Here is a 26,732-nt window from a genome sequence, read left to right on the forward strand (position 1 = left end):
ATGGGATGAGAGGTTGACTTGCGAGCAGTGTCGTCCCAGGGTATGTTTTGGATGCCTTCTAAGGAACTGGATGTACCAAGGTCATTCGGATAGAAAGGTCCAGCATCAGTTATCGGCTTGGCAGTTGCTCGTCGGTTACCGGGATGAAAGGTCCGGTGCAATGGTGTCGGTGTGGTAAAGACCAGCTCAAGTAAGTTGGGCCGGCAAATCGCGAGGCGGCAGGGCGGTAAGGCCGCAGGCTTGAAGGGGAGAATGCTGGGTGAGAGGGCAGTTAGCAAGGCGGACAGAATATTCGAAGGCAGAAGGTCCCGTACGAAACATGGTGCAAGCCAACCCAGCTATGCGGGACACAGTTCTGGAAAGGAAATGCGGTCAACCCGGGTCTTCAGAAACGCGTCAGGCTTCGTATTCCATCCACTCAGCAACGCAAAGGGATAATTTGTGATAAGGTTAAAGTAGAAGCAGAATCCAAGGCCTTCGAAAACCAGAATTTAACACACGAAAGGAGACCATCCGAATCACTATATATCTGATTGTTCAAGATGCACTGCCTCTCCAAGTCTCCGCTGCGATGGTTCAGCTGCCCCTTTTACGGGCACAGGAAGGCATGAATGACAGAGGCTGTGTGCAGGGAAAAGGCCAGCTTCAAAGCAGGAGCAAGAGGATATCTAGGAGTCTGGCTTGTTCAGCTGGCGGGGGTGTAGCTGAACGACCCAATCACGTACCGAAGCACAGTAGCACAGCTGCCTTCGAGTCGTGTCTGGCAACGGTGGCACCTCATAGAGGGATGAAAGAGAAGGCTAAGCCTACGGGGCAGGACCGAGAAACTTTGAAGTACCGAATTACCTCAGTACTGTATGCACCGTACAAACAGTGCACTAGGGAAGGAACGAAGGAGCACGAAAACCTAGGTTGGTGGTTGGAAAGAGCCATCAGGCTGGTTGTTAACCTAGCATGCTTCCTCTGGATATTGGCTTGTCGTGGATTCCAAACCTTGACGATCCAGAGCCGAGTGCGGCTAAAGGTCAATGAGAACAGTAATCTGCGCATCCCGTTCGAAAGACGGTGGGATGTGTTAGTCGTAGGGTGCCAAGATGTTGCAATTGGCTGCAAGGAAGAGAGGGAGTTGGCCGAGAAGGGAGGAAGGAACAAGGCAGACAGACTGGGGCCACTGGGCAGTTGAGATGGACCTTCGGAACCTACCTTATCTTTGGTAGGAAGGCGGCACTTCGCAACCCCGGTCAGTACACACGATATTGTATGCTGTTTACCTGCCGTCAAGGCATAATATTGCCGGACAGCGACGCAACATGCCCGATCTCTGCCTCCAGGACCGGCTCGGGTGTGGATATTTCCATGATCAATCATGTACTTTGTATTGCACACTAGATCAATGTGTTCGAGCACTGCAGTCCGTCTTGAGTTTTGTTTCTGACGATCTGAGAACCGGGTAATCCTCGCACGGTTAGGGCAGAGAACGGAGTTGATTGTTTGCCGGCAGACTACGTGAGGAGAATCATCGGGATGAGGCTAGGGGCCGAGGGGTTCGAGTTTCGAATGCATCGTTGACTACTAAGGTAGGTAAGACGCTGGCGAGCATGTTGATGATGCCTTTGTCTGGACATTTCTTATCAGTGGGCCCGGTCCGCGGACCATCGACGGGACATGACGGGAGCGCACAAGACATCCTCTCGGAGGCCTCGGCAGATGTTGACCCGGAGTGCTGGGGCGGGGGTACCACGGGCCGGACGGGGTGGCCTCCGAAGCTAAGCTTGCAGCATCGCCACAATCGAGCCCACAGCTCCCCGAATTGCGGGATTCTGGGACAAGTTGCACAGCCTTTTGCGGGGCGCAAAGAATGCGCAGCTGTCTGGTCATCCATTGACCAATGGATTGTGCAGGATTGTGCAGCAAGACGGTGGGTGCTGCGAGCAATATGCACAACCGACAATTGGGCTAACCCCATCTGCCGTCGGCCGTCAATGCAGACAGGTCGTTGTCCCAATGAAAGTTCGAGAGGTTTGTCTTGCTGCAGATCATTGTGCAAAGAAATGGTGCGTCTCGCTTTTTCTCGCTTTTCCCCAGGCAGCAGGTGATTCTGCTCGCCAATCGCCAAGAGGACCTGATGCAACAGAGCATTCCTCCAAAGATGACCGCAGTCACCCTGGTCACCGCACCCATGTCCCCCGCAGCCTTACGGTCTCTGCCTGTGCGGTTGAGGCTTACGCATCCCCACCTTTCCAGCGGATATAATGGATCGCTGCTGGCCACTCGACTGTCTGCTCCCTGATCCCAATGCTCTTGAGCAGAACCATCGCGATTTGCTTTGCCTAGCTTCCGTCAAGTTCAAGGCCTGCCACCCAGACTACCTTCATCATGGTCCCCATGCAGGATCCTGCAGTCAGGAGACGAGGGGTAGCGAGGGTAAATGACATCTCGGATGTCGACGACGACGACTGGGCCGTCTATAGCGATACCGAGAGCATCTCGAGCCGTTCAACTGCATCAGATACCACCTTTGCTTCGGTCCAGGAGACCCTGCCAGCACTCCTGTGAGTATCCAGTATCCAGGACCAACCATTATTGGTGTTCCATACCTTTGACACGAAACCAGCTCGGTCGGGAAAGAAGACCTCGACAAGCCTGTCTATGAGGCTTATAACATGATCTTCGTGCCCGACACGCACATTGCCACGGGCGGCGCTGAAGTGCTGGGGGTCGGGAAAAAGGAGTACAGGACCGTAGGTGGGAAGGTGACTGTGACACCAATACCATCTACGCAGTCCGAACTCGCTAGCATGCATTTGCACGCCGTTGAGGCCTTCCAGGCCAAGCATAAGCGTTGCTGGCCTGTTCGAGCGATGCGCGGCAACACCAAGACTTACGAGCAAGATCTCGAAGAGAAATGCAGCAAGCTCCCGGCAAAGGTGAGGATGGCCATGGCTGGGCTCCTTTCTGATAGGGGAAGGACATCTTCATCCCGTTACCGGACAAGGGTCTGGACCATTGTCTCCATGCGGGAGCAGCGAAACCAGCGATTTGCTCAAGCCGACTTCCCCGAAGTCAAGCGCCACAAAATCCGCTTCTGGAAGAATCCCGGCCCGGAAGAACCTCTTCTGTATACGCTGATCCTTCGAGGAGCTGAGACGAAGTCCTGTGCCGATGTAGATGGTTTCAACACATTCGGCTGGTCGTCAAATCCCTGGAGATTCGCCGATAATGCAGAAGCCCGCAGCAGGGGCATTGAGCGGCGTCGTCAGCAGGAAGCCCGCCGTCAAAAAGGATCCGAGTCACCGGCCTCGCACCGAGCGCGTGCACAATCAGTATCGCCGCCGTCGTATCGAAGCGGCCGGGGACGGGACGAGTCGTCTGCTCCATCAGCTTGCGATAGTCGATACGACTCGCCGCCTCCGTACCCGATGTACCCGAGCCGCCGTGTTTTTGCTCCTATGCGCAGCGGCTCGCCAATTGATCGCATCCGGGTAGTACGGAGACATGCATCGTTTTCCGATGCCGCGCCCGTTCCAACGCCCCCTGAATCATACACTCCGCCACCTGAGGTGTTGGCATACAACAGGCCCTCAGTCGTGCCGCCCTCCACAACCTACGACAATCCCTTTCTTCCGCGACAGCCATTGGCAACCAATGTCGCACGGTGTCCCGTTGCTCCAATGCTCCAGCCCCAATTCACACCCGAATTCACGCCTGCAACATGCGCCGGCCACCAGACCGCGAGGCCGTGCCCTCACTTTCCCCCAAATCCACCCTCCTACCGCCCGACAGATTGGAGAGGGGTACCGCATCAACAACCGTGTGGCATCTGCGCGCTGAGACCCGCCCCTGTCTTTGATCCTCCGTACTTTGGACAGTCTTGCGAGCAACCGTTATCGTCACCTGTGCCTCCACCCGCTCCATTTATCCCGCCACTCTCAACACCGTCCTTGTCAACATTCCCGTCGGGGACGCCGCCGCCGCCGCCGCCGCAGATGTCGCGCTGGTCATGGTCCAGCGCGTCAGTGTCCGCTCCGGCATGGTCGACTGCCGAATGCCCTGAGCCAGAACTTCACCTCTGCAGCAACCCCAGCTCATCTGCCGACAACATGCCGAATAGCGACATGCCGAACCCGCCGCAACCCCATAGAGTTAATGATTACTTCGATCTTTCCTTATTAAGCTCGGACTCGACTAGGGACAGTCGCGGCGACGACGGAGATGCATCAAAAGAGACACGCTGAGCACAGATGGACAGACCGGTTATGATGGCTGATGTGACACGATATAATGACTGGCAGTTTTCTTTCATTTCAAGTGTCGTTCAGAAATAAAGGTTTTTCCATAACGTCAAGGACAATTGTACAACATTAGGGACGCTTCCGCCATGCTTGGCTCTTGCGATCAGGTTCCTGAAAAATAAGAGCAAAATGAGCCCCACACTTTCTCCTCGATATGCCCCACCTATAGAATTACCGTAATTTCGTTGTTCGTAATTCCAGTTTCATACTGTACCGATACTTCGGCAAATACTTGATGACCAATGTCCGGAGCCTGCCTCTCGACTTCATCAAGGTCCTGGAAAGAGCATGTCCGCACCGTCCTTCAGCATCTCTTTGCCAAACTCTTCGTTTTTAGCGAATGGAGCTCAGCAATGGCGACTGGGTCAAATCCTGATTTTCCCCTCCCCATAGGGCATTTGCGCTTTTGCTCAATCTGTGGGAAACCATTCGATCAAGGTATGCCCCGACGGGAAGGTCACACTCTGCCCTCGATCTCCCGGTCTGATTCGCATAACGAAATCCAGGCACATCGCATGCCCGACACGAGAAGTACTGTCAACGCAAGGCTGCCGCAAAGCTAACATCCAGGCCAAAGGCGTGCCATGCCTGTCGGAAGAACAAAACGAAATGTGACTTTCAGCTACCCTGCTCGCGATGCATCACCAAGTGCACACCTTGCTCATACGCCAAAGACAACTTGTCCGCCAAGGCCTCAAACAGTGCAAATGGCATTCCGCTGATCTCTGAGAATCCCAATTGGCCCGAGTTCGAGATGCCAGATATGGCAAGCTTGGTTCCGAGCAACTTCGCCCCGAGCGAAGAGTCGCATGGACTTGGAACATTCCTGGAGGGCATCACCAACGTCGACAGTTGCGTTCCTGCTCCTGAGCTTTCAAGAAACTCGCTTGCAGGATCTTCTTACATCTTCCCACTGGCACCTAACTCAGACAGCATCAACACCAGCAATGCCAATGTAACACTGGTGACGCTAGAGTATTGGTCACAGCGCTACATCTCTCACAGCTGCCGTCAGCTCATCATCTCGTTAGTCCGAGCATTTCCACGCATGATAGTCAAGCCTGAAAGTCTACCGCCTTTCATCCACCGCGTTGGCTGTGGCCTGGAGTACAACGATAATGAACCGTGCCAGATGGTTGTAGAGTCAGGAGCTCCCGTGTTTGCTCCATTGAGACCGTTAGCTGGCTGTGTCAACATCGCCCGCATATTTGTCTCGAGAGTGCCCAACTCAGAGGACTTCCTTTGGCAGACAATAGAGGCCGAACAGCGGCGGATCAGGGATGCAGTGAGTCGCTATGTACACAGATTGTCCTGGCAGTGATCTGACTTGTCAGCAGATGCCCCAGCTATCCCCCGGCGAAACGTTGGCATCAATACAAGCCATGGTCATGTACACAATCATGCGTTTGATGCATTCAGGGTACCAGCATTTTATTTTGAACCGCGAGATGCTACGGACGATGAAGGTGAGTTTGTTGCCTTGGGACCCATAAGTATCCTGTCTAATTTCCTTCACAGGATCTGTCACATCGATTTGCCCAGGTTCACTCTGGTCCCTTTAACCCGCCGCATATCCGAGCCACTCGGCCAACTTGGGAGGAATGGATATTTGAAGAGACAAGGCGAAGGTAAGGCCTCGTCTGTTCCACCGGCCTGGTTTCAGCTAACAGTCCGGGAGACTCGCCATCGTCTGCTTTCTCCTGGCGTTGATTGTTGGCTGCGAGGCATGCGACGTCATCCTGAACCCATACGCCATTCCCTTGCCTGGGAGCAAGGCGCTCTGGGAGGCCAGATCTGCCGACGAATGGGAGAGAGTCTATGATGAGTGGTGGGCCGACCTCAAGAGTGGAAAGCCACGACTAGATACTCTCGGTGACCTTGTCATGGCGAAACATGCCTCAGAGAGCTCGCAGGCGTTGATGCATGGAAGATTCGGGAGTGGCATCGACGATATCCTTGACGATTGGCATGCCCACCTGGACCAGCTTGGGATGATGCTCGCTGCTGTATTAGCCGGGCTTTGATCACTGTGTGCAGTGTGCGGCATGCTCGCAAATCTTTTTCTGACTCCTTCGGCAAATTTAGCCGGCCACGCACAAGGTTGTTTTGTGATATGTCAGCCGGCGTGAGCCTCACATTCGGGTCGGGGCTTGGCACCGGCCAATTTGGCCGAGATTCGGGCGCCAAGCCCGGAGCACGCGCTCCGTCTTCAGGTTGTTCTCGGACATAGAGGACAACGCCGAGAGTCTAACGGCTACAAGTCACAGAAGCAGCTCTCGACAACCGGGTAGGTCGGGAGAGGAAGGGTATAAGTGCACGCTTGGAACCCAGTTGAGATGGGGTTCCTCGCTTCTACACCTTCAAGCTTCACCTCGCCTCCAATACACGAAACACGCAAGGGAGGTCACAATGTCCACAGCAAAGAACGTCGTCGCGGTCATGACCGGCCCAAAGTCTCCGCTGACCATCGAGGAGCGTCCCATCCCGACGCCTGGGCCCAAAGAAGTCCTCATCCGCAACAAGGTCATCGCCGTGAACCCGATCGACACAAAGCGCTGGGCCTACGGTTTCCTGATTCAGTCATACCCGACCATTCTTGGTCAAGACGTTAGCGGAGTGGTTGTCGCCGTCGGTCCAGGTGTGACGGGCTTGCAGCCCGGCGATCGCGTCATTGCCATCGCCGACGGCATCCACACTGGCGAAATTACCCATACTGCGTTCCAGAACTATACAGTTGCCCGCGCAAACTGCACTGCCAAGATTCCTGGTAGCATCAGCTTCCTGTCAGCCGCTACAATCATCACGGGCGTCACCACCACTGCCATGGCCCTCTACGACGTCCTTGGCGTTCCGGTCCCGGACCTAACCGTTAAGCCAGATCAGGTCACCAAAACCGGTGAAGGCATTCTCATCTGGGGTGGTGCCTCGATGGTGGGGTCCATGGTTATTCAACTTGCCCGCCAGGCCGGCATGACTGTGTTTGTGACCGCCAGCGCGAAACACCACGACTGGCTGCGCTCGCTTGGTGCCGACGTGTTGGTGGACTATAATGCCCCCACGGTGGTCAGCGACATCATTGCTGCAGCAGAAACAGCACGTATCTCCATCGCACTGGCGGTGGACGTGATATCCTACCCGGACACTCTCCGGCCGTCGATGGAGATCTTGCTCAAGGCGGGAGGAGGAAAGCCGTTGAAGCTGGCGCATACGACGCCGTGGGACAATGAGGTGCTTGTCCCTGAAGGTGTGAAGACGACGTGGATATCAGGCGGTGATGTGTGGGGACGCCGAGAGGACCTAGCGGCGTGGCTGTATGGGGAGGCAATCCCGGCGTGGCTGGCCAACGGGACGGTGGTACCCAGCGCCTACCAGGTTATTGACGGGGGCTTGGAGGGGTTGCAACTCGCGATGGAGGTTCTCTTGGGCGGTGTAAGTGCAAAGAAGATTGTTGTGAAGGTGTAAACTTGGACTGAGGTACCTTGGACGGCAGAGAAGCAGAGAAGGTGGTGGTTAATGCTCTCAGGATTGAGCTTGTGGTTTCTGCGTTAGATATGTTATAACTGAGAACAAGAGCAATGTTAGGTTTGGAATTCATTGTCCACTCTTGACTTTAAGACTCGCATCGCAAGGTATCGCTCCATAGGTAGTTTCATAGACAGGCCAGTTCTCATTGAACTTACAGGCGCTATGCGTCGTCCAGTTAAGACACCGTCCAGAACTAATACTTGCAGCTGCTACTGGAGCTACTACTGGTATATAGAAGGAGCTTAGGACCTCTTAATCTATAGGATACTGGATAACAGGTAATTGGAAGAGAACCAAACTAAAGAACCAGCAAGGAAAAGCAGGAAAGCCAAGTACTAACACCACTAGCATCCTCTCGTCCCCTCCCCCGCCCATATTGATATTCCCCCATAACAACTTTACAACAAGCCTATATCAATCTTGATACTCGCCAACTGCTCCGCCATCCACTTCGACAGCAACCGGTAGATATCCCCCTGGCCCCAGTCGCGCATAGCCCTCTCAAGCTCGCCAAGCTCCTCCGCAAGCTCCTTTCGCCGGTCGTCTTGCGCGCAAAGGACGGTCCGCAGCTTGTAAGCGCTCCGTGTCGCCCGCGCCCAGGCCTCCAGCTCCTCCCATTCGGCCTTCCACTGGGCTACTATGCTGCAGAGCCAGTCCTCGTGGCATGGCGGGCACTTGATTTCTAGGTCTTGCGATAGGTCTCTTCCCAGTCGTGCCCGGCAGGAGATGGTATTGGTATAGGTGGCGAGGCGTACGGCTCGTAGGAGATGCGGGCAGGGGCGGAATTCGTCGGCTGCTGGGTGGCCGCATGAGTATCGCGTTCGGATGAGGCGGCACATGTCCAGTTTGTTGTTTTGACTGTTGTTGATGTTGTTGATTGATGGTGAGGCTGTAGGTTTTGAGTAAGACTGGTTGGGAGTCTGGGACGTGTTGAAGATGAAATATGACTAGGTTGAGCAAATGTGCGTTGCAATCTTGATGCTGGTTACCGTTCAATATATCGCTGGTTATCTGGGGCTTTGTTATGGTATTTGATATGATCATAACTCCTTGCTCTCGACTGCTTTGGTACCCGACTGGAGGTAAGACCTGGCCCCATTTTACATGCCCGTTTATCTAAGGACTGCTGCATTGATCACACACCAGAAGCGTCTGAGTGCTAATGAGCTGTTTTGGCTGAGGCCGTTGACTACGCTGGAACGACTTAATTCATGAGGCCACAAAAGTGATCTGTTTCAAGGGGATAACTTACTAGTAGGTGGCCATTGCCAACATCATTGTGCCTTGTATCCCCTCTTCTCAACCGAAAAGCTACCGTACCTAGTAAGGTGTCTCTCCGCCCATCAAGAGCCTTATCTCGCTCATCCTTCTCCTGATGAATTCGGGATATGCCTCGTAGATGGTGGGCCCGTTCCCAGTGAGGGTGTCATCGATCCACAGGGGAACATGTAGCATGATTTGAGACTGAACAAGGTCTTTCAGTCGGGAAAATCGAGCTTCTGTGAGATGCCGGTTTTGAGTCCGCCCTTCAAGCCCTCTCCAATCAACCTGCCATTTCATTTTTCGTCGGTATATCCAAGCTTTGTGACACTCGTTGCACATCATCCGACTGACTGTTGGCGGATCCGGCACGGGGACGACTGTACAGGCCGTGTACGCATTTCGGTGTGCTCCGCTGCTGTTTTGGTTTCGTACACGCTCGCAGTGGGCCAGTTCGTCCACAACATGGCCGCACGAATATTCAACTTTTTTGATCAGGCACATTTGGGGTATGGTTACTGTAGTAGTAGGTCAAGATATGTGGATGGTAATCGATTCAGACGTGCTGAGTTCTTGATAAGTGCTAGGATTGTGAACGCTACTGCTTGGTAGAAGAAAATGATAAAGCTGGTGTCATCAAAGCCGGGAACATCAAGTAACTGGCTGTTTTATAGATACGTGTGAAGGTACTGTACACCTGTGCATCTTTCAATATTGCTTGACTCATGGTCGGCACGGATAACGTGTCCTTGTACAAAGCGCCCGTGCCATCCGAGAGGCCAGCGGCAGGTTGAGTACCGTTAGTCGCACGCGGCCCATTGAGCATATCCTCCCTCTAAGTACTTTGTGTCTTCAAGAATGGAGGCAGTGACTCCAATTTACCATGTATCTCACAGGCAACTTCAGATCGCCAAGGGGCTGCTGACAAGTGTGGTTCTGTTGGGTGCAAGGCTTCAAGCACTCTGCATGCATGTGTGGCGCACCCTACAATCCCACCCGTCCACTCCTAGGTAAGGTATCTATGTACATACATGTCAGGCCCGAAGTTCTGTTAAGAGCGGTAGTAGAGAGGATCGTTTTTGCATACAAAATTTTGGCTACACTAACAGATGCCGTGCCGGCTTGAAGTACCATGACAGAAGCAATTAGTGAGGGAAGGTACTACCCACCTACCGGGGACAGAGGGATCTTGAGCATCAGACAGCCCTGATTTTTTGACATGCAAGTCCGGTTCAGGCCCGGGCAAGGGGACATTTCCCAGTTGTCATTGTTAAACCCTACACGGGCTATACAGCCGAGGGCCAATATTGAACTTCTGATGTGCAAGGAAGAACACATGTCATTCAAGCAACGCAAAGAGACTTAGTACAAAACTAGATTATGGACTGCAGACTGCATTGTGGTAAGGCCCTTGCTGTTACGACCTTCCGCCACTTATACATCTTCTTGCGCGGCGGCCATCCATCGACGTTGCTCCAGTGAGTCCCGTCGGTGATCCCGCAAATACGCCCGCCGTTTCCTCCGCTGCCGCGACCAGCTCAGGTCCCGGTTGCTGGCGCTTACTTCACTCGGGGGCTCACTGCTGTCAGTGGACTGCATATTGTAAGCCCGGCTGGGACCCGTTTCCCGCTTGCCAGCTTCTAGGCGAGTCCACTCGGTAAAGAGGCTGTCGAGGAGTACGAAAAGCGAGCGGAGCCACTTCGAGTATTCCACAGCTGGGTCTAAATCCATGATCTTGTTCTTGGCTTCCCATATATCGATAAGGGCCTCGCGTAGCTCGTCCATTTCCTCCATCCAGCCGTCCAAGACTGTAAGGAGGGTGCGGCTGCTGCGAGCCTGTTGTGCATGGAAATCCCACTCGGCGTCAAATCTGGCCTGCATTTCTTTCTTGAACTTGGCGTAGCAAACGGCGCACTTCTCGTGGTATACATGGTGGTCAAAGTTTTCTATGGAGGGCCAGGGACATAAAGTGGTTGATCTTGCACTCCGTCCCTCGGCAATCTGGGCGGGCGCCCTCGCGCAGTCGCCCGAGTATTGGGCAAGCATATTGCCATGGCCGCACCGGTAAGTTGTTTCCACAAATACACACATCGTGGGCAACCCAGGTAATGTTTCTATGGGGCAAAAACCAAGGAAAGCTTAGTGTGTAGAGAGATTTTACCGGGTTGAGTCAAGCTGTTAGAAATGATCAAGGCAGTAAAACTTGCGGTATTGTGCAAGGTACTCTAGTACCTTATATATGCGGATTCGCTCTGAGGGAACAAACCAACCGTGCTTGCTTAAAGCGGTACATTGTCTAGGATGCTGGCGCGGTGGATGAGGGCGCCTAGAAGAATGAGTTAGTTGTCTGCTGTTCCCAAGATTGTAACACGGATCAACGTATGTGTTCACGGACACAAACAAGGCGATGGGCAAGCAAGGGAAAGCTGTTATTCTGCACTTACACGTGGTAAGTTGCTACTATTGCTAGAAATGACAAAACAGCTCCACTCGTATCAGATAGATGCTGAAATGCTGGCCTCCGTCAGCAAGGTATTCAACCTAAGGTTCCTTGGTTGTAAGAATACTGGATATACTGGACGAGAATCTAAGCTGCTTACACTTGTCAGGGGGGTCGGATTCTAGAGCGAACTCAACCAATCTGTACCGTACTGTACAATACCAAACCGGGAGCGGGACATGGTGACTGAGGCTAACTTTGGGGGCCATACCTAGCGAACCACTCAGCACAGTCTTCATTCGCCCTTGCCTCCATGCTATCCTCGAGCTGGGACAGACCAGCAAGAAGACTATGGTTGTTTAGCCAGGGGAGTCTCACAACAAACTCCCCAAATAGGTATACTGTTTGTTAATTGTTAGGGGCGCCACGTCGGAAACTGCATGAGAGATCATGGGACACAAAACTGTTTGTTCATTGTTGGGTCTCTGACCCAGTTCCAAGTTGTATTGGAATGGATAGTATGTACAGTACCTGTTCGTAAAACTACCTAAGGCTTGCGACTTCTACAATGTGTGGTTTGGAGTGTACTAGTCACCTATATAAGGTAGCCTTACGTTGTTGACCTCCTGGTCAGTTTGTGCTACGCAGCTATCCAGCCATACTACTCACTCGCCAGTCGTTTGCCGGCATCCAACACGCCTGCTTCGAAACCTACGTAGTCTCCCGATCCGATCCCTCCCGGCTGGATTGAAACTACAGGTCCCGAATCTATCTATTCCGGAGCCAAAATAAGGTACTGCACCAAGGTGAGGCCCAGGTCACACACAGTGCGTTTGCATGGAATGCATACGGGCGTTCAAGGACTCACTCCAATTACCGTACTGTACTCCGTACAGCTGTGTTATAGTCTGTAATTCATCAAATTCCCACTATTGTTAGTGCCCAATTAGGTTCGGTTAGCTGACCCAACGCTGTGTCTCTGACCAACATCATACGTCAGCGGTCTGCACCTCCAAACCGAGCTTAACAGCAACCTCCATCATTCCCTTCCCTCATCTCAGCATCACACAGTAGCTTGCCTTAACCTCCCGGCTTTCTAGTTTCAGGAAACAATCCATACCAATAACTCCACCATGGCCGTCTCCGAGGTCGCAGCCGACCTCTTCGGCTTGACAAAACGCCAAGTCGACCGCCTTGTCCCCGTTGAAACCCGCGAAAAGGCTTACGCACAAACCAAGGACTTTGCCTTGGCGCGCCCACTCTTATTCGTATGTACCTGCCCCTTTCACCTGAAAGGAGCCAGGGGAAAGACACTAACCCTCTCCCTAGTCCTTCATCCTCTCCCTGACAGCCTTCACCCTGATCCCCCTCCTCCTCTTCATCTGCTTCACGGGATCCACCTTCCTGTTCGCCGCCGGCGCAGCCCTGGTCTTCAGCCTGTTCTGGACGGGCGTGGCCCTCGCGATCCTGGTGCCTACGCTCTTCATCACCGGCGCCATCGCCTTTTGCGTGTGGGCCTGGGCCATCGTCTCCTTCCTCGCCGTCCGCTGGGCCTTTGGCGTGCTGCAGGGCCTCGCTGTCGATCACGCACCAAAACGGCAATCACAATCGTCATTGTCGCCGGTTCTTACCATCCCGTCCCCGTCGTCATGGACCAAGATTGGCCCCGACGACCAGATTAAGGGCAGGGATGAGAAGCGAGGAGGAGAGGCGAGTGCAGAAGCTGGGATGCCGCCCCACAAGCACGGCTTTGCCTACGAGTCTGTGACTGCTTCCTAGGAGGTGGCGGTCGTGGTTCGCTATAGTAATCGGGAATGATGGAGACGGTTTGGGTACTTGTTAGTCTGGTTCTATAGTACTAATCCCGAGGGAGGAGCGTATGCTCTGCCGAACATCATGGGACAACGTCATCGTGATCAGCTTGCTAGCAACAATGCTGTAGTATTCATCGGCCCAGAGCGAATAAGCTAAGCTAAGCTGGCGCGAACCATGGTCATGGCAAAACAGACTCTGAGTCTATCAGAAAAAACAAGGGGAAATATCTTTGCGGTCGCTGTATGTGCTGCTCTCCCATCACCGGTAACACCAGTCCAGATGTGCTGAACGAGCCAACTCGTCTTTTGTCTCACCGCCGATTTCCCCCAAATCCCCAAACCCCTGTACACCACTCCTTAAAGAGAACTGTCCCAGTCGTAATCCTACAAATACAGCGGGAATCGGCACTTCCCAACTTCCTTCACCCATACCACCGTGTAACGTGACACTGCGGGCGGAGTCGTGCGTGAAGCCGGCCGCGGGGAAATAGGCAGCCGCGTTTCGATGAACTGAGACATAACCTCCCTCCACAGCCCAGTCTAATCATGCATCGATTTCGCCATCAGCAATAGCGAGCCGCTGCTTGGTTGTCTTTGCCTTCTTGCTGCCACCGGTCCGCTTCCGCTTACCGGCCCGCGCTTCGCCTGCTTCAGCATCCGCCGGGGTAGCCGCGCCCGAGCCTTTATTGTCATCAAAGTGTCCTTCACCTGCATCCAAAATGTATCAGTACTGAAATCATAATCATGGGACCGGCCAGGACTCACCCTCGTGGTACATATCATCCAGACTGACGGGCGCATTTTCGGCGCCCCGTTTCCGCTTACCGCCCCGTTTCTTCTGCAGCTTGTCATACTCGCCACTCTCCAGGAGCTCCTTCTCGCGGCGCTCAATCATCTCGGCCTGCTCATCGTCCGCCAGCCACATGGCAATGTCGCGGTTGCGGTTCTCGGGCGCCCTACGGCCCGAGAAGTCGACGCCGCCGCCAGCCCCTGACGAGCCGCCGGTGATGACGACACGCTGGACTTCTTCCTTTTGCATGGCCCGCTTGCGGATCCGCTCCTCGATGGTGCCACGCGTGATGAGGCGGTATACCGTGACCTGCTTTGTCTGACCGAGACGGTGCGCTCGGTCCATGGCCTGTGAGTCGATCGTCGGGTTCCAGTCCGAGTCGTAAAAGATGACAGTATCCGCAGTAGTCAGGTTGATGCCAAGACCTCCCGCTCGAGTGGACAGGAGGAAGATGAAAATCTCGGGCCGCGTCTGGAAATCCGCGACCGTATCTCGCCTGTCCTCGAGCTTGGTTGAACCGTCCAGCCGGCAGTACTTGTAGTTCCGGTACGTCAGGTACTCCTCCATCAAGTCAATCATACGCGTCATTTGGAAGTACAGTAACACGCGATGGCCGCCTTCCTTCAGCTCCCGTAGGAGTTCGTCCAGCTTGGCGAGCTTGCCCGAGTCGGTGACAAACCGGCGCATTGACGGAACTGTAATGTTGGTGAATCGCTGCTTCTCCTTGTCCGGCGCTGGAAGCAAGCCACGCGGTGGGTAGCGTTCAAGGGGCACCTTCTGCGAGACAAATGCTCTCTCCTCAGCCGGCGTGGGCCCGAACAGAACCTTGCGCATCTCCGCATTGAACATGATATTCTCGCGCTCAATGACGGCGCCGCGACTATCGCAGACAACGTCAATCGGCGGAGCCGAGGCGCGAGGGCGGGCAGCCTGCTCCAGTCGCCCGAGTCCGACGTCGCTAAATGCAGGGCGTGCCACGTTCATCAGGTTGTCCAGTATACCTGAGTCGGTAAACGTGGCCAGTGCCCTGCGATCTTCTTGCTCCCGAATCTGGAACATGGCATGCGCCGGTGTCCAGCCCTGATCTTCTGGCTCATCGTAGAAGAGCTTGATGTCACCCAGCCGAGACTTCTTCCTTGCCAGTTCCGCAGCACGGGTAAAGATGTCTTGGTGGCTGGTCCGGTAGGCTTCTTGAGGGCTGGTATCCGCAAAGCGAAGCCATGAAAAGCCCTCCGTGCCTTCCAGACTCTCTCGCATGTTGTCGGGAGCCCAAATGTTCATCATATGATCGAGATACTTCCTCCGGAAGCCAGCAACCGGATTGTCGGGGCCAGCCTTTGTTAGCCGCCCACCGTCGCGCCAGATTAGCCGAGGCAGTTCGTAGTCAATCATGCTACGCGTGGAGTAGCCGACGATGACATTTGAGCCCTCACGCACAAACGAAGCCGTCTCGGCAAAGTACCCGCACGAGAAGGGTGAGGAGGTATCGGCACGCTCAAATAGGTCGGGGTGGTTGCACACCTTCCGGAACTGCATGACCAGGTTCATGAGGCTGGCCGAGTCATCGTCGCCGATGGTGGCCTTCTCAATGAGATCCATGATGCTGATCTGGTTGCGCAGGTTGGAATACATAGCCCGCTGACGGTACGTGAGGTTGCAGAACACATCCAGCTCAATCTTGTCGCCAAGTTCCTTCTGAACATGCTTCTTGACACGACGAAGCATAAACGGCTTCAGAATCATGTGCAGACGCTTGAGCTGGTCCTCGTTTAGCTTTGTGTTGCTTTGGGCGTGCGACTCGATGTCCTTGGAGAACCATTCGCTGAACTCGTCGTGGGAATCAAACAGGGACGGCATGATAAAGTGCAGCAGCGCCCACAGTTCCTGCATATTGTTTTGGATCGGCGTACCCGTCAGAAGCAGTCGGTTACGGCAGTGAAACCCAAGCAAGCACTTCCATCGCGAGCTTTGGGAGCTCTTGATGGCTTGAGCCTCATCAAGAATCATGTATTGCCACTTCATCTTCTGGAAGTATGCCACATCTGAGACGACAAGCTGGTACGACGTGATCATGACGTGGAAGGCGGCATCCTTCTTGTACGTGGTGTGCTTGCGATCCCAAAATTTCCGCAATACCTTGCGGTCTCCCGCGGTGCCCCAGTACGGCAAGACCTTGAACTGGGGGACAAACTTGGTTATCTCCTGCTGCCAATTGTGCAAGGTCGATGCCGGGGCGACGACAAGGAAGGGCCCCCATATGTCGTATTTCTCGGCCAGGTAGGCCATGACCGAAATGGACTGCACAGTTTTCCCGAGGCCCATTTCGTCGGCGAGAATGCCATTGATGCCTTGCTCATACAGATTAACGAGCCAATTGAGACCCTTGAGCTGGTACTCCTTGAGCTGGCAGTTGAGCAGCTTCGGCTGCTCAATCTCGACATCGCCCATGCCCGTGGGGTTCTGAAAGTTCATCTCGCCATCCTCGTCGAGCTTCGTATCGTCTTTGTTGAACTCCCGTGCCTTTTTCTGTGCCTCGGCAATGGCATTCTGTGCGTTGGCCATAGCCGCGGCCCGGAGAGCTGATTCATCTTCGGCATCGAAATCTAGACTCTCAAAGTTGGTTACTTTGGAGCCGACAGGTCCAGTGGGTTCCTCGATATCAAGCGTGGGCGTTGGGACATTTTCCTTGTCCTCAGCGGCCACATCGGGGTGATCGGTACTTCGCTCGACCTCGTTTGTCTTGATCTTCTTGCCGATGAAGTGAGAGTAGAGCTCTGTCTGGGAGATGAGGAAATTGAGCTTGCGCTTTTGGCGCGCTGCTTCGCGGTCTGCTTCCTCCTTGCGGGCATTCTCGAGCTCCTGCTTCTCGGCTGCCTTGCGCAGGTCACGTTCCTCCCGCTCATTGCGCTTCCAGAAGCCCATCATGTCGCGCATGACGCGCTTGGCACGTGCTTGGAGATCCTTGGTGCCCTTGTTGGTCCGGAGTTGCCATCGTTTCGCTTCCTTTGACGCGAGGATAGCCGTCTTTTTGAGGTTCGAAGCTTTTGTAGAGTAGGAGTCGGTAGCCAGTCTGAAGACCTTGTTGACGTCTTTCCTGGCAAGATCGCGCCAGATTTGGTCATATATCTGGTTGAAACCCTTAGACTGGAACTTCAGCTCTAGGGGATCCTTCGGTTCTTCAACGGCCTTCTCCTTGTCCTTGAGATTACTTGACTCCTTGTTTTCCTTGTCCTTGTCGGCGTCCTCCTTGGCTACTTTTGTCTTGCTCAGTTTGATCCGGATCTTCGTCTCTTCTCTGCTGGGAAGCTCCTCGCCGGCATCCAAGGCCGCCTGGGCAGCCTCAGCCGACTCTTTCTCGGCTTGTTTCTGCTCCTTGGACTTTTTGAGTCTGCCGCCAGCCTTGCCTTTACCTTTGGACTTGCCTGGCTCCATGTTTTCAGCCTGGAATGTCACCATGGTGCCGCCCTCGAGATTCGGTTCGATTGGGCCGACGTTGCGCGCGGGGCCCTTGAATCCCTTCTGTAAGATGTACTTCGTCTGCTGCACCTTCTTGTTTGCACGCTCGGCCTCACGCATGTACTTCTGGCGTTCAGACTCATCCTGGGCGGCGGAAGCCCTCGCAAGAGCTGCAAGCCTCTGCTCCATGGTCGTAGCCATGGACTTCTCACGTCGTCTCTTGCGTTGCATGTCTTTCTTGCGCTCCTTCTCAGCAAAAACCTCACGCTCTCGGACTTCCTGTAGCGCGTCATCGTAGTGGAGATCATCGTATCGGGCTTTGCCTAGGTCAGCATGCGCCTTCAGCTTCCGAGCTTCCGCTTCGGCGAAATCCCCCCGCCGACATCGCCTCAAAGCAATATCACGGCGGTTCATCTCTTGACGACGGAGACGAGCCCGTTCCATCCACGCCTTCTCCTCCTCGTCAAACTCGGTATCGTTGACATCTTCATAATCAAACTGTTCCATAAGTTCCCGAATTTTCTTTTCCTTGTCCGCAGAGAAAACCTTGTGCTTCGGAACACCATTGGCCAGCCTCTTGGTTGGCACTTTCAGGGAGGCGGGGGTCTCGGGTTGCTTGGAGGAGACTTTCCGCGATGTCTTGGGCGTTGACTCAATAGCCTTGATATCTGAGAGACGAGACTTTGTGATCCTGCGAGGCTGTTTCTTATCCCTCTCGGCCTTGTCGATCTTCTCAGTTTGTCCGAGTTTCTCAGCGGCGATAGGCGTGTCGTCGACAATGACAGGCGAACTCGGCCTAGGCTTAGAAAGTGGCTCGGAACTCGAGAGGATGTTGGAGAAGGACATGACCCCGGCGGCACGACTCGGAGGCTAAGACGGAGACTGTTAGCAGGGGATCACTAGGCACAGGGCTGATGAGATCTTACAGTCGCAGCAGCTGGGGTTTTGGATCGAGGGGCTGGCGATTCGATCCGCGAGAGAGCTGGCAATGCTGTCGATGTCGCTCCGTTGAGATCCGAGGCGGGGACAGGAACATGTCTCGAAGTAGGCGATGTAATGCTTCGGACCCTCGATGATGGGCTGATGGATCCCATGGTGAGGGAGGGAGCAGGATGTGGATGGGAGACAGGACTTCGCGGTGGGAAAGATGGCGCTGCAGTCGAAGTGTAGCTGCCGTTATAGTATTCTGACGAGGGTTGGGAATAAGTGTACGAATCGCGGGCCTAGAGTTGCATGGCAAGAAAACTATCGTGTCAGTCAAATCCAGCACATGCGGGATCAAGGAAGTGATTAAGGTAATGGACAACTTGGAAGAACAATAGGGCAAGCCTGGTTGCAGAGAGAAAAAGTGCAGGCTTCGTAGGCCTTGCTCAATTTGTAAAGCAGGTGGCAGGTGCACAATAGGATGATCAAAAGGTAGAGATTGGGGGAACAAAGAAAAATTGGCAAATGGTGGCCTTGGGGCGGGCACAGTTGGCTTGCTTACCTTTGGCGTCGAGTTTTGCGTCGCGTTGCGCCAGGAAGCAGTGTCTGAGACCTTCCGCTCACGCTCCCTCGCGTCGACGGTTGGGTCGTAAAAACTGCTGGGCGCTGGCTTTTCGCGCATCAATTCCCGATCGTGAATTTCTGATGGATAGTACACAGGGGGCGCGTGTAATGGTGACAAGGGCGGATGCTGCAGGCCGGAGGACGTCGCTGATGATGCAATGCCCTGTGGTGCTTGCATTGTCGGCGGCAGCGAAGGGGTGGAGGTTGAAACGAACGGGTTGTTGAGGATGGAACGAGGGCCTGACGGCTGACTGCTGAGGCCGGTCGAAGGCGGAGAGGTAGAGTAGGGACCCGGGTGGTGATAATCCGGTTGTGTTGGTGATCTTAGATTGAAGGACGAGCGTGGTCGAGGCGGTGCAGGCGCTCCGGGCGTTCCTGGCGTTCCTTGCGTCCCATGGCTTAACGGTGCCTGTGAGGTTGTGCTGACGGGGTTGAGGATGTCGCGCAGGCCTCCTCGTGGTCCACGGTCCTCGCTCGTCACCCCGTTGCTCCCGTCCTCATCGAAATGAGGAGGTCGCTGGAGTACCGTCGAGAAGTGGTCCATTGTGCCACTTTCGATGTCCCTATTCACGGCGAGTCACTCTGCAGTGTTTACAGGTTATGCTAGCTCCATCGACCCGGTAGGCTCGCGGACTTCGGAATCAAGATATGGACACTCTCTTAGCCTAAGATGCAACTCCTGTCGAGGATGTCTTGGTTGTCTAGCAAGAGCAGTCGCGGTAGGCACGCCGAGTCAAAGGAGCGATTTCTCGGGGGAGGTACGAAGTAGCGATGTCGTTAGGCTAGAGCACCACGCCGAGACTGAAGGTATTCGCAGCAGTTATCGGATGAAATGGCGAGAGATCGGCGGTCAGCACAACGTCGTCCCAGGTGTTTCGTGGTGGATGGCTGTCTATTGCCGGGCTCGCTGGGAGCTGTGTTGCAGCTGCACTGATTGGAGCGGACGTGAATCACGAGGAATGGGCAATGATGGAAATCAAGCGATGGCCCAGGGCTGGATGGCGTCCGATCCCGTGATGGCAATTACGGCAATGGTGTGCAGCACGATGGTGGTGATGCGAGAGTTTGGAAGGATGTGCCGGAGATGGCGGCGTTGGTTAGAAAATCCATGAAGCCAGGCGTTGTTGCCAGGCTAGACTGCTCTACTCCATTTGGCCACATCTGCTTTGCTGCGTTGGTGTGCCGCGCAGAGTCTTTTCCCCCCAAAATGCCCCTTTGACGCCTGTTTCCTCGCACCTTTCGCGAAGGTGATCCATCCCAGTGGACCACACGGTCCCGATCGAGCAGGGCAGATAACTTAGTGCCACTCCAGCCAAGCCGTCAGCCCCTTGTTAAGCGAACACTTGCTTGGCCACCCGCTGTTAGCACCCGGCTTGGGCTGCCAACTTCCATGGCCGGTTTCATCACGGGCAACCGATTGACTGGCCAAGTGTACAATACATTATATGCAGAACCAGAGCAGATTCTTTGAATCGTGAGTTACTTGGTCTTAATAACTCCTTAATAGTAGCCTGGTCGTCAATTCCTTACTCAACATCTCAACTGTCATCACCAGCTAGTGCTCCATAAGACGGGTTTATTGATAGTGCATTAACAGGACAACTCCACCCCTCCCCCTTGCTTGCCAAGAATTGAGCCATTGTTCAGCCCGGTGTCAATTAATTACCCGCTGGGGCTGCAAGCTGGTGTGTTTGTAGGGTAATTACGAAAGGTACGAATTGCGTAAGGCTACTACTGTAAGGTCGTGGACGAAACCGGCATCTCGAAGACTTATGGAACGAGTGCGATTCTTGAGAAGCAGAGTTCAGATATCTCTCTATCCCATAGAGGAATCTGTGCTTTTACTTTAGATACATAGTGTGAATGCAACGATTTGTAAAATCCGTTGTTCCCATCGAGGATTCGAGAGTGGCCATTGCGTCCCTGGCCGCCCTCGACTCCCGTTTTCAGAGAGGTTTGTGATGGCTTCAGGCTTAATCCACGAGATCCACCTTTGGGCGGGTTGGCTCGGGGTTGGGAACTTGGGATTTGTGGATTTGGCGGGGGTTGGTCGGCCCACCAAGACGCGACGCTGCGCTTTCGGTAGATGGTGACGCTGGGCTTCAAATGGATTTTCACCTCTTCAATGTCCCGATATCGAAATACGTAGAAATAGCAAGACTCAAACAAAAAAGATGATCCAATCCCGACCCTTTCATTATTCAGCGTGTAACTTTTCCGTCGATGTGTCTAATGAACGGCGGGCATTTGTATGGAGCGAGACAAAGGCAATGGTCACAGTCTATCCCTCCCAGAACATATCATCGTCGCCGGCCCATACTTAAGTGCAAAAGAGCCCCCTCCCTCCCGCCGTGCCCCCAAGCCAACATTCGCCATGCTCTGAGCACTTCCCATGTGTGGCGAATTTTGTACTCCAGGGCTTACCATAAATTTTCTTGTTGGCTGCTCCTGCATAACCTGTCTTGGACATGCCCATGTTGGAAAGGGCCCCTCGGCTGTCATTCTAGTCGCAATGGCGGGTGCAAAATGCCCCATCAGATGCTTCAAACAGCGCCCTCCGAAATCATCTTCTTCCGCAGGTAATTCTTATACTCAGATATCGTGCCGTCCCACTGCCTGATAGTCTTGTTCTCGCAGACGAGAATCTGCTTGGCAATCTTGTCGAGTAGTCTGAACGCGATGTTAGTACCGATCGCTCCGCAGAACCAAGAGCCGGTGGGGGTGATCATTGAACAGGGGGAAAAGCAGCTTACCTGAAATCGTGGCTGACGACTACGACGCCCCCACTAAACGCGTTGATAGCGTCGGCCAAACTGTCGATGGTAGGAATATCCAGGCCGTTTGTAGGCTCATCCAAGAGAAGCATGTTAGGACCCTCAATAGCTAGGAGGGCAAAGACGATACGGCTCTTCTGGCCATCAGATAGCGTGCCCATCAAAGATGTCTGTGCATCTCCAGTGAGACCGTACCGACCCAACTGCTGTCTCCAGTACTGGTAGTCTTGAGACTTCTCCTTGTACTTATCCCGAACAAAGTCCAAAGCCGACTTCGTGAGATCGAGCTGCTCGGCCGAATGCTGGGAGTAAAGGCCAAGCTTCAGGTGCGTATGCCTTGTCACAGAGCCAGCCGTGGGAGAGAGCTTGCCAGTCATGAGGCGCAAAAGGGTAGACTTGCCCACACCGTTCGGACCCACAAGCGCCGTACGCGAGTCCATGTCGAAACCGAGGTCAATGTTGCGGTACAAGTCATCCTTGGGGTCGCCAGAGTATGAGAAGGTGACGTTGTCGAAGGACAAGACAGGAGGAGGCAGCTTCTCGACATCAGCAAAGCGGAAAGTAAAGACCTTGTCCGGAACGACGGGCTGGATAAAGCCATCGGCTTCCATCTTGTCCAAAATCTTCTGCCGGGACTTGGCCTGCTTGACCAAGTTCGCATAGGTACCAGCGCTGGCGATAAACTTTTTGATGTGGGCGATTTCGTCCTGTTGCTTCTGGTACGCCTTCATCTGGTTTGTCTCCTGCTCGGATCGTGTCTTGACGTAGGAGTCGTAGTTACCGCCGTAGTAGATGAGCTTCTTTTGCCTCATGTCAATCATGCTCGTGCAGACGCCATTCAAGAAGTCCTGAGAGTGAGAAACCAAAACAAGGGTGCGGTCCCACTTCTTCAGATACTCTTCTAGCCACACGCAGGCCTCGAGGTCCAAATGGGCAGTAGGGTCGTCGAGGAGCAAGAGGGTGGGCTTGACGAAGAGGGCCTTGCCAAGAGCAACACGCATCCTCCACCCACCGGACATGTCCTTGGTCTTCTTGTGAATCGTGGTTTTGTTGAAACCCAGACCGGTCAGAATGAGGGATGCGCGGGTCGCGAAGGTAGACGGATCCATCTTTTCCATATGCTATGCCTCGAGTTAGTCGGATCCTGTAGCGAGGAATAAGTGAGCGCAGCACATACATCATACAGATCCATAAGAACGGGAGACTCGGGACCCTCCTCCTCAAGCAATTTCTCGGCCAGCTTGTCAAGGCGCTCCATCTCAAGTTCGGCCTCCTTGACAACCCACTCCAAGGCACCCATGTCGGTTGGAGGAGCACCCTCGTTGAGTAGGTAGATGTCGACATGCTCGGGAATCGGGTATTCACGAGCGGCGATGGCCTTCAGCAGGGTACTCTTGCCACAGCCGTTCTCCCCCAACAGGCCATACCGTCGGCCCAGGGTGAGCTCGAGAGTGGAATCCGAGATTAGTACCCTTCCATGGAAAACCAAGCTAACACTGGTGATTTTGACGTCCTTGCTGGCAGCGGTTGACGCCAGGACACCGGTAGTGACACGGTCCGAGAGGCCATGCTTGTCCATCTGTTCAGCCAGACGCTTGACCTCGTCCATCTTTTCGGCCGACGTAGCGGGCTCATCTGCTTCGATTGGGTTCCCATTGGCATCAAGCTCAACCGGGGGCGTATCGTCGCCGTTCACAGACCCAGCAGCGCTAGCATTTTTGGAGTTGGCTTTAGACCGAGACGCAACTGTTTTTTTCTCTTTGCCTTCAGCGGCTCGCTTGGCGAGGCGCTTTTCCTTGGATGCGGACGGCATGGCGGGGTTTCGTATATTCGTTCCGTGCGCCAACAAGGATGGAAAAAAAAGTTCAGCAGACAAAATTATAAGCTGCTAACTTGACGGTCCAAATTCGAGGAACACGGGCGATTGCGCTTAGTTCCTTTGTCCTATGGACCGGGGCAATGACGGTGAGGCAAGAAGCTGGACGTTGGTCGGTTTGAAGCAGAAGGTGGGGGAGAAAGCCTGTGGTGGGGCTGGCGATCTTCGAAAAAATTCTGATAACAGATAGCAGCCTGATTGCTGCCCAGGCAGCAAGGCAGCAAGTGACAACTACACCGTATGGATCGATAGCCGCGCGTTAGTACAAAGGTGAATATGAAAAGGTTAGCAGTTCTGTTCTGATTCAATATGTCCCTTGATATACCTCGTTTTGCATACTTATTCTCTCCCTTCTTGGTCGTCGCCGGTATCAACTTTCTACACTATTACATAGCCTGAGTTAAGTTGTATTGTCCACTGTATGTAAGGTATACAGTTCGCTAACGTAACCTGAAGCTACGGAGTACTAAGGTATGTACCAAGGTACTGTACTAGCACTCAAGTTAGGGCTGCTTTGACGTCACCAGGCACAAGGATCTTATGCACTAAATGCCTCTTGACAGAATACTCCGTTGTACCTTTGGTATTCGGCAAATGCACTGGAAAATCGGGAAACATCCTCTTTCGACGGCATCGGAAGTTCTGAGCCGAGCGGTTATCCGCTCGACAGCCCAATACCAGCACTAGGCGATGCTGCTGTCCTCTGGCGCGCTAATGAGCGCCAAGCATCATCTCTTCTTTTTCCACGGTGCCGAAGGAATGGCCCGAATGGGCCAAACGGCAAGCAAAGCCTACGCTGCCTAGGCACTTGGTAGGTTTTCAGGAATGCGCGCAGTAATACGACGCTACCTTCGCGGGGTTGCGACACAAGGGCGGAGGACAGCAAAGATGATCGGAATCGAGATCGGTCGCAATTTCCAGATCCAGAAGTCGAGGGTAACAGTACATACATCCTCAAACTGGAATCAGTCCTTGGGTGTGGTTGACTGGTGGCAGGGGGGTTCGTTTCACGGATGCCTAAAGCTTAACGTTCTTCCCCGTTGGACAGGGTCTGAAAGTCCCCTCCTCCACCCCCTGAGTGCGTCTGTACACTAGCTTCGATTGTTCTTAAGGACGGGTCTTGCCAGGCGAGTTCATCGAAGTCGTTCAATGATGCAGTCTCGGACACTATCACAATCGCGACGGGAAAACCCCCGGCCGTGAATGGGCGTTGCATCTCTTGCATGTACGAACAATCCCGGACTCCCGGGCATCATGGGCTATTAAGAAGGATCGAATCCCCTCGAGACAACCATCCCCCCGAGCCGGCACGTTGTTTATACCCGCTGCTCGGCCTGGAAAGCCGCCCAACGGCCTTCTTGCTCTGTTCAAACTTCACGGTTTTGACCTCATGTTGCGACCGGATTCGACATGCTGAGCTACGCCATTGAAAGGGGAATTCATGTCCTCTCAGATTCCTCGCAGGCGGTTCGGGCAGCATAACGTGAAAACATATTAGGTGCCTTTATTTGTCGAGAGTTCGAGACGCCGACCCTCCAATGCAAGGGTTTGTCCTGCGACTACCGCCGACTCGGCCGGCTGCTGTCTTCAACCCCGATATTGAAGACTGGCTTGATTCCTTACCCGAACCTACAGCAAAGCCGTCGACGAGTGAGCTCAAAAAATGGAGGCTCAGGGATCCCACCGGTCTTGGGAGGGACTTCTTCGTCACTTGCCTCATTACCAGGCTTATATCGCTTGCGGTGGCAACGACCGTGACCGCAATTGTCCTTCCTATAATAGTAGGGAGGAGTAGAGCGGACTATTCCATTGATTGCCTGCTACCGGTTTTAGTGGTTAGTTCTGTTGCCCGTACCCCAGTCCCCTTTCCTTCTCAAAGCTAACCGTTCGTATCCAGTGTCCCATCGTCGCCCTGTGGAATATAGCTGAGCTCATTGCTGTATGTCTCTTCCACTATCGAGGGACCGGGGACAGAGGAATTTCACCGAGCATCCACGCATGGGTTGACGGTCTTGTATTTGTGGGAGTTGCCTCGGCGACTGGCCTACTAGTCGTGGATGTCATCATTGGCGTCGGGAACTACGGGACCCGTTATGACTCGTTGTCAAAGGAAATCGCCAGCATAACCTTATTGGTATTGTTGATGTGGGTGGCCTCAGGTCCAGCATTGAACCGCGCTTGCTTGTTCAGAGCTAACATGCCTGGCACAGGATTTTACACTCCTTCCTTCTTTTCTTCTTCATATGCAGCTGGATAGACAGGCGACAGCAGATGAAGGGGCGAAGGATCTCCGACCTGCCGCTACAAACCAAAAACGCCACCGCACACCCGAACGCCGTGTGCCGGCCTGGGGCTCAGCCGGCCCTAGACTCGAGCCCCGTTGATCCCAGTCTGAATCAAACCCCCGTGGACGCCGCAATTCCCACATGAGCTCACGGCTACCCAATGTTCCTCGAGTGCTTAATCACCCAACTCGCCGCTCTTTCGAGCACCGACAGAGCTTAAGTCTGGAACAAACAAGCTAGATGTACTGCTTGAACAACTCTGTCCTCGAGACCGGACGAAGTGGCCCTCGCTACCAAGCTGTCGGACTGACTCTGTCTATACCAATGTGATCTGAATTATTACAAACGCGGAGACACGCGGGCATTGAATGCTCCACGGAAGGCATTGTTGGAGCACGGCGTAACGGTTACTATCATGATGCAAAGATCGTTTGAAGGACATGGAGGCGAACTGCTGCCACGAAGTATGATACCCTGAGTCAATGCTAGTCTTTTAAATCTTCGAGTTACTGTGGTTTGAAATCGCCAGTTCAGCGGGTCCACGTTTTGAGGAAAAGGGATCCATCTTCGCGGGCGAATTTTGTCGTTGACTGCCATCAGTCCAAAAAAAAAAGGCCCTTCAATACTGGCCCGCCTTTGGCATACGCGTAGTGGAAAAAGACATATATAGGT

General features: G+C 53.9%; 12 protein-coding genes across 12 annotated transcripts; 8 read left to right on the forward strand and 4 right to left on the reverse strand.

Moving 5' to 3' along the window:
* Window positions 1–135: 135 nt before the first annotated feature.
* On the forward strand, window positions 136–843 carry N656DRAFT_776815 (uncharacterized protein). The gene is made up of 2 exons (XM_064814713.1): window positions 136–255; window positions 315–843. Exons 1-2 carry the CDS (start codon window positions 253–255, stop codon window positions 531–533), a joined length of 222 nt encoding a protein of 73 aa, XP_064672210.1. The 5' UTR covers window positions 136–252; the 3' UTR covers window positions 534–843.
* Window positions 287–1,390, forward strand: N656DRAFT_539069 (uncharacterized protein). Its single transcript, XM_064809996.1, has one exon. It carries the CDS (start codon window positions 572–574, stop codon window positions 1,181–1,183), a length of 612 nt encoding a protein of 203 aa, XP_064672211.1. The 5' UTR covers window positions 287–571; the 3' UTR covers window positions 1,184–1,390.
* Window positions 1,391–2,376: 986 nt separating this feature from the next.
* On the forward strand, window positions 2,377–4,235 carry N656DRAFT_796279 (uncharacterized protein; the record flags this gene model as incomplete). Its single annotated transcript, XM_064817507.1, has 2 exons — window positions 2,377–2,552; window positions 2,615–4,235. The coding sequence occupies 2 exons, from the start codon at window positions 2,377–2,379 to the stop codon at window positions 4,233–4,235; spliced, it is 1,797 nt and encodes a 598-aa protein (XP_064672212.1).
* Window positions 4,236–5,046: 811 nt separating this feature from the next.
* On the forward strand, window positions 5,047–6,316 carry N656DRAFT_796280 (uncharacterized protein; the record flags this gene model as incomplete). Its single annotated transcript, XM_064817508.1, has 4 exons — window positions 5,047–5,577; window positions 5,630–5,758; window positions 5,811–5,920; window positions 5,971–6,316. 4 exons carry the CDS (start codon window positions 5,047–5,049, stop codon window positions 6,314–6,316), a joined length of 1,116 nt encoding a protein of 371 aa, XP_064672213.1.
* Window positions 6,317–6,701: 385 nt separating this feature from the next.
* Window positions 6,702–8,073, forward strand: N656DRAFT_766824 (GroES-like protein; the record flags this gene model as incomplete). Its single annotated transcript, XM_064813509.1, has 2 exons — window positions 6,702–7,721; window positions 8,053–8,073. 2 exons carry the CDS (start codon window positions 6,702–6,704, stop codon window positions 8,071–8,073), a joined length of 1,041 nt encoding a protein of 346 aa, XP_064672214.1.
* N656DRAFT_539713 (uncharacterized protein) lies at window positions 8,056–9,056 on the reverse strand. Its single transcript, XM_064809997.1, has one exon. It carries the CDS (start codon window positions 8,859–8,861, stop codon window positions 8,319–8,321), a length of 543 nt encoding a protein of 180 aa, XP_064672215.1. The 5' UTR covers window positions 8,862–9,056; the 3' UTR covers window positions 8,056–8,318.
* A 1,068-nt stretch (window positions 9,057–10,124) lies between these two features.
* Window positions 10,125–11,437, reverse strand: N656DRAFT_821311 (uncharacterized protein). Its single transcript, XM_064818420.1, has one exon. The coding sequence runs from the start codon at window positions 11,166–11,168 to the stop codon at window positions 10,512–10,514; it is 657 nt and encodes a 218-aa protein (XP_064672216.1). The 5' UTR covers window positions 11,169–11,437; the 3' UTR covers window positions 10,125–10,511.
* Window positions 11,438–12,523: 1,086 nt separating this feature from the next.
* Window positions 12,524–13,574, forward strand: N656DRAFT_776818 (uncharacterized protein). The gene is made up of 2 exons (XM_064814714.1): window positions 12,524–12,785; window positions 12,847–13,574. The coding sequence occupies exons 1-2, from the start codon at window positions 12,651–12,653 to the stop codon at window positions 13,294–13,296; spliced, it is 585 nt and encodes a 194-aa protein (XP_064672217.1). The 5' UTR covers window positions 12,524–12,650; the 3' UTR covers window positions 13,297–13,574.
* A 499-nt stretch (window positions 13,575–14,073) lies between these two features.
* On the reverse strand, window positions 14,074–19,669 carry N656DRAFT_704961 (INO80-like protein; the record flags this gene model as incomplete). Its single annotated transcript, XM_064811220.1, has 3 exons — window positions 14,074–18,447; window positions 18,504–18,800; window positions 19,064–19,669. 3 exons carry the CDS (start codon window positions 19,667–19,669, stop codon window positions 14,074–14,076), a joined length of 5,277 nt encoding a protein of 1,758 aa, XP_064672218.1.
* Window positions 19,670–19,795: 126 nt separating this feature from the next.
* On the forward strand, window positions 19,796–20,294 carry N656DRAFT_776820 (uncharacterized protein). The gene is made up of 2 exons (XM_064814715.1): window positions 19,796–19,883; window positions 19,943–20,294. The coding sequence occupies exon 2, from the start codon at window positions 19,953–19,955 to the stop codon at window positions 20,235–20,237; it is 285 nt and encodes a 94-aa protein (XP_064672219.1). The 5' UTR covers window positions 19,796–19,883; window positions 19,943–19,952; the 3' UTR covers window positions 20,238–20,294.
* A 1,374-nt stretch (window positions 20,295–21,668) lies between these two features.
* On the reverse strand, window positions 21,669–23,743 carry N656DRAFT_749116 (uncharacterized protein; the record flags this gene model as incomplete). The annotated part of the gene is made up of 3 exons (XM_064812967.1): window positions 23,077–23,743; window positions 21,879–23,020; window positions 21,669–21,795 (listed from the first exon to the last, which is right to left on the reverse strand). Exons 1-3 carry the CDS (start codon window positions 23,710–23,712, stop codon window positions 21,669–21,671), a joined length of 1,905 nt encoding a protein of 634 aa, XP_064672220.1. The 5' UTR covers window positions 23,713–23,743.
* Window positions 23,744–25,020: 1,277 nt separating this feature from the next.
* Window positions 25,021–26,302, forward strand: N656DRAFT_539842 (uncharacterized protein). Its single transcript, XM_064809998.1, has 3 exons — window positions 25,021–25,610; window positions 25,673–25,920; window positions 25,986–26,302. Exons 1-3 carry the CDS (start codon window positions 25,314–25,316, stop codon window positions 26,203–26,205), a joined length of 765 nt encoding a protein of 254 aa, XP_064672221.1. The 5' UTR covers window positions 25,021–25,313; the 3' UTR covers window positions 26,206–26,302.
* The last annotated feature ends 430 nt before the right edge of the window (window positions 26,303–26,732 follow it).

Source organism: Canariomyces notabilis (assembly GCF_033297395.1).
Source record: "Canariomyces notabilis strain CBS 508.74 unplaced genomic scaffold N656scaffold_5, whole genome shotgun sequence".
NCBI classification, from domain to species: Eukaryota; Fungi; Ascomycota; class Sordariomycetes; order Sordariales; family Chaetomiaceae; genus Canariomyces; species Canariomyces notabilis.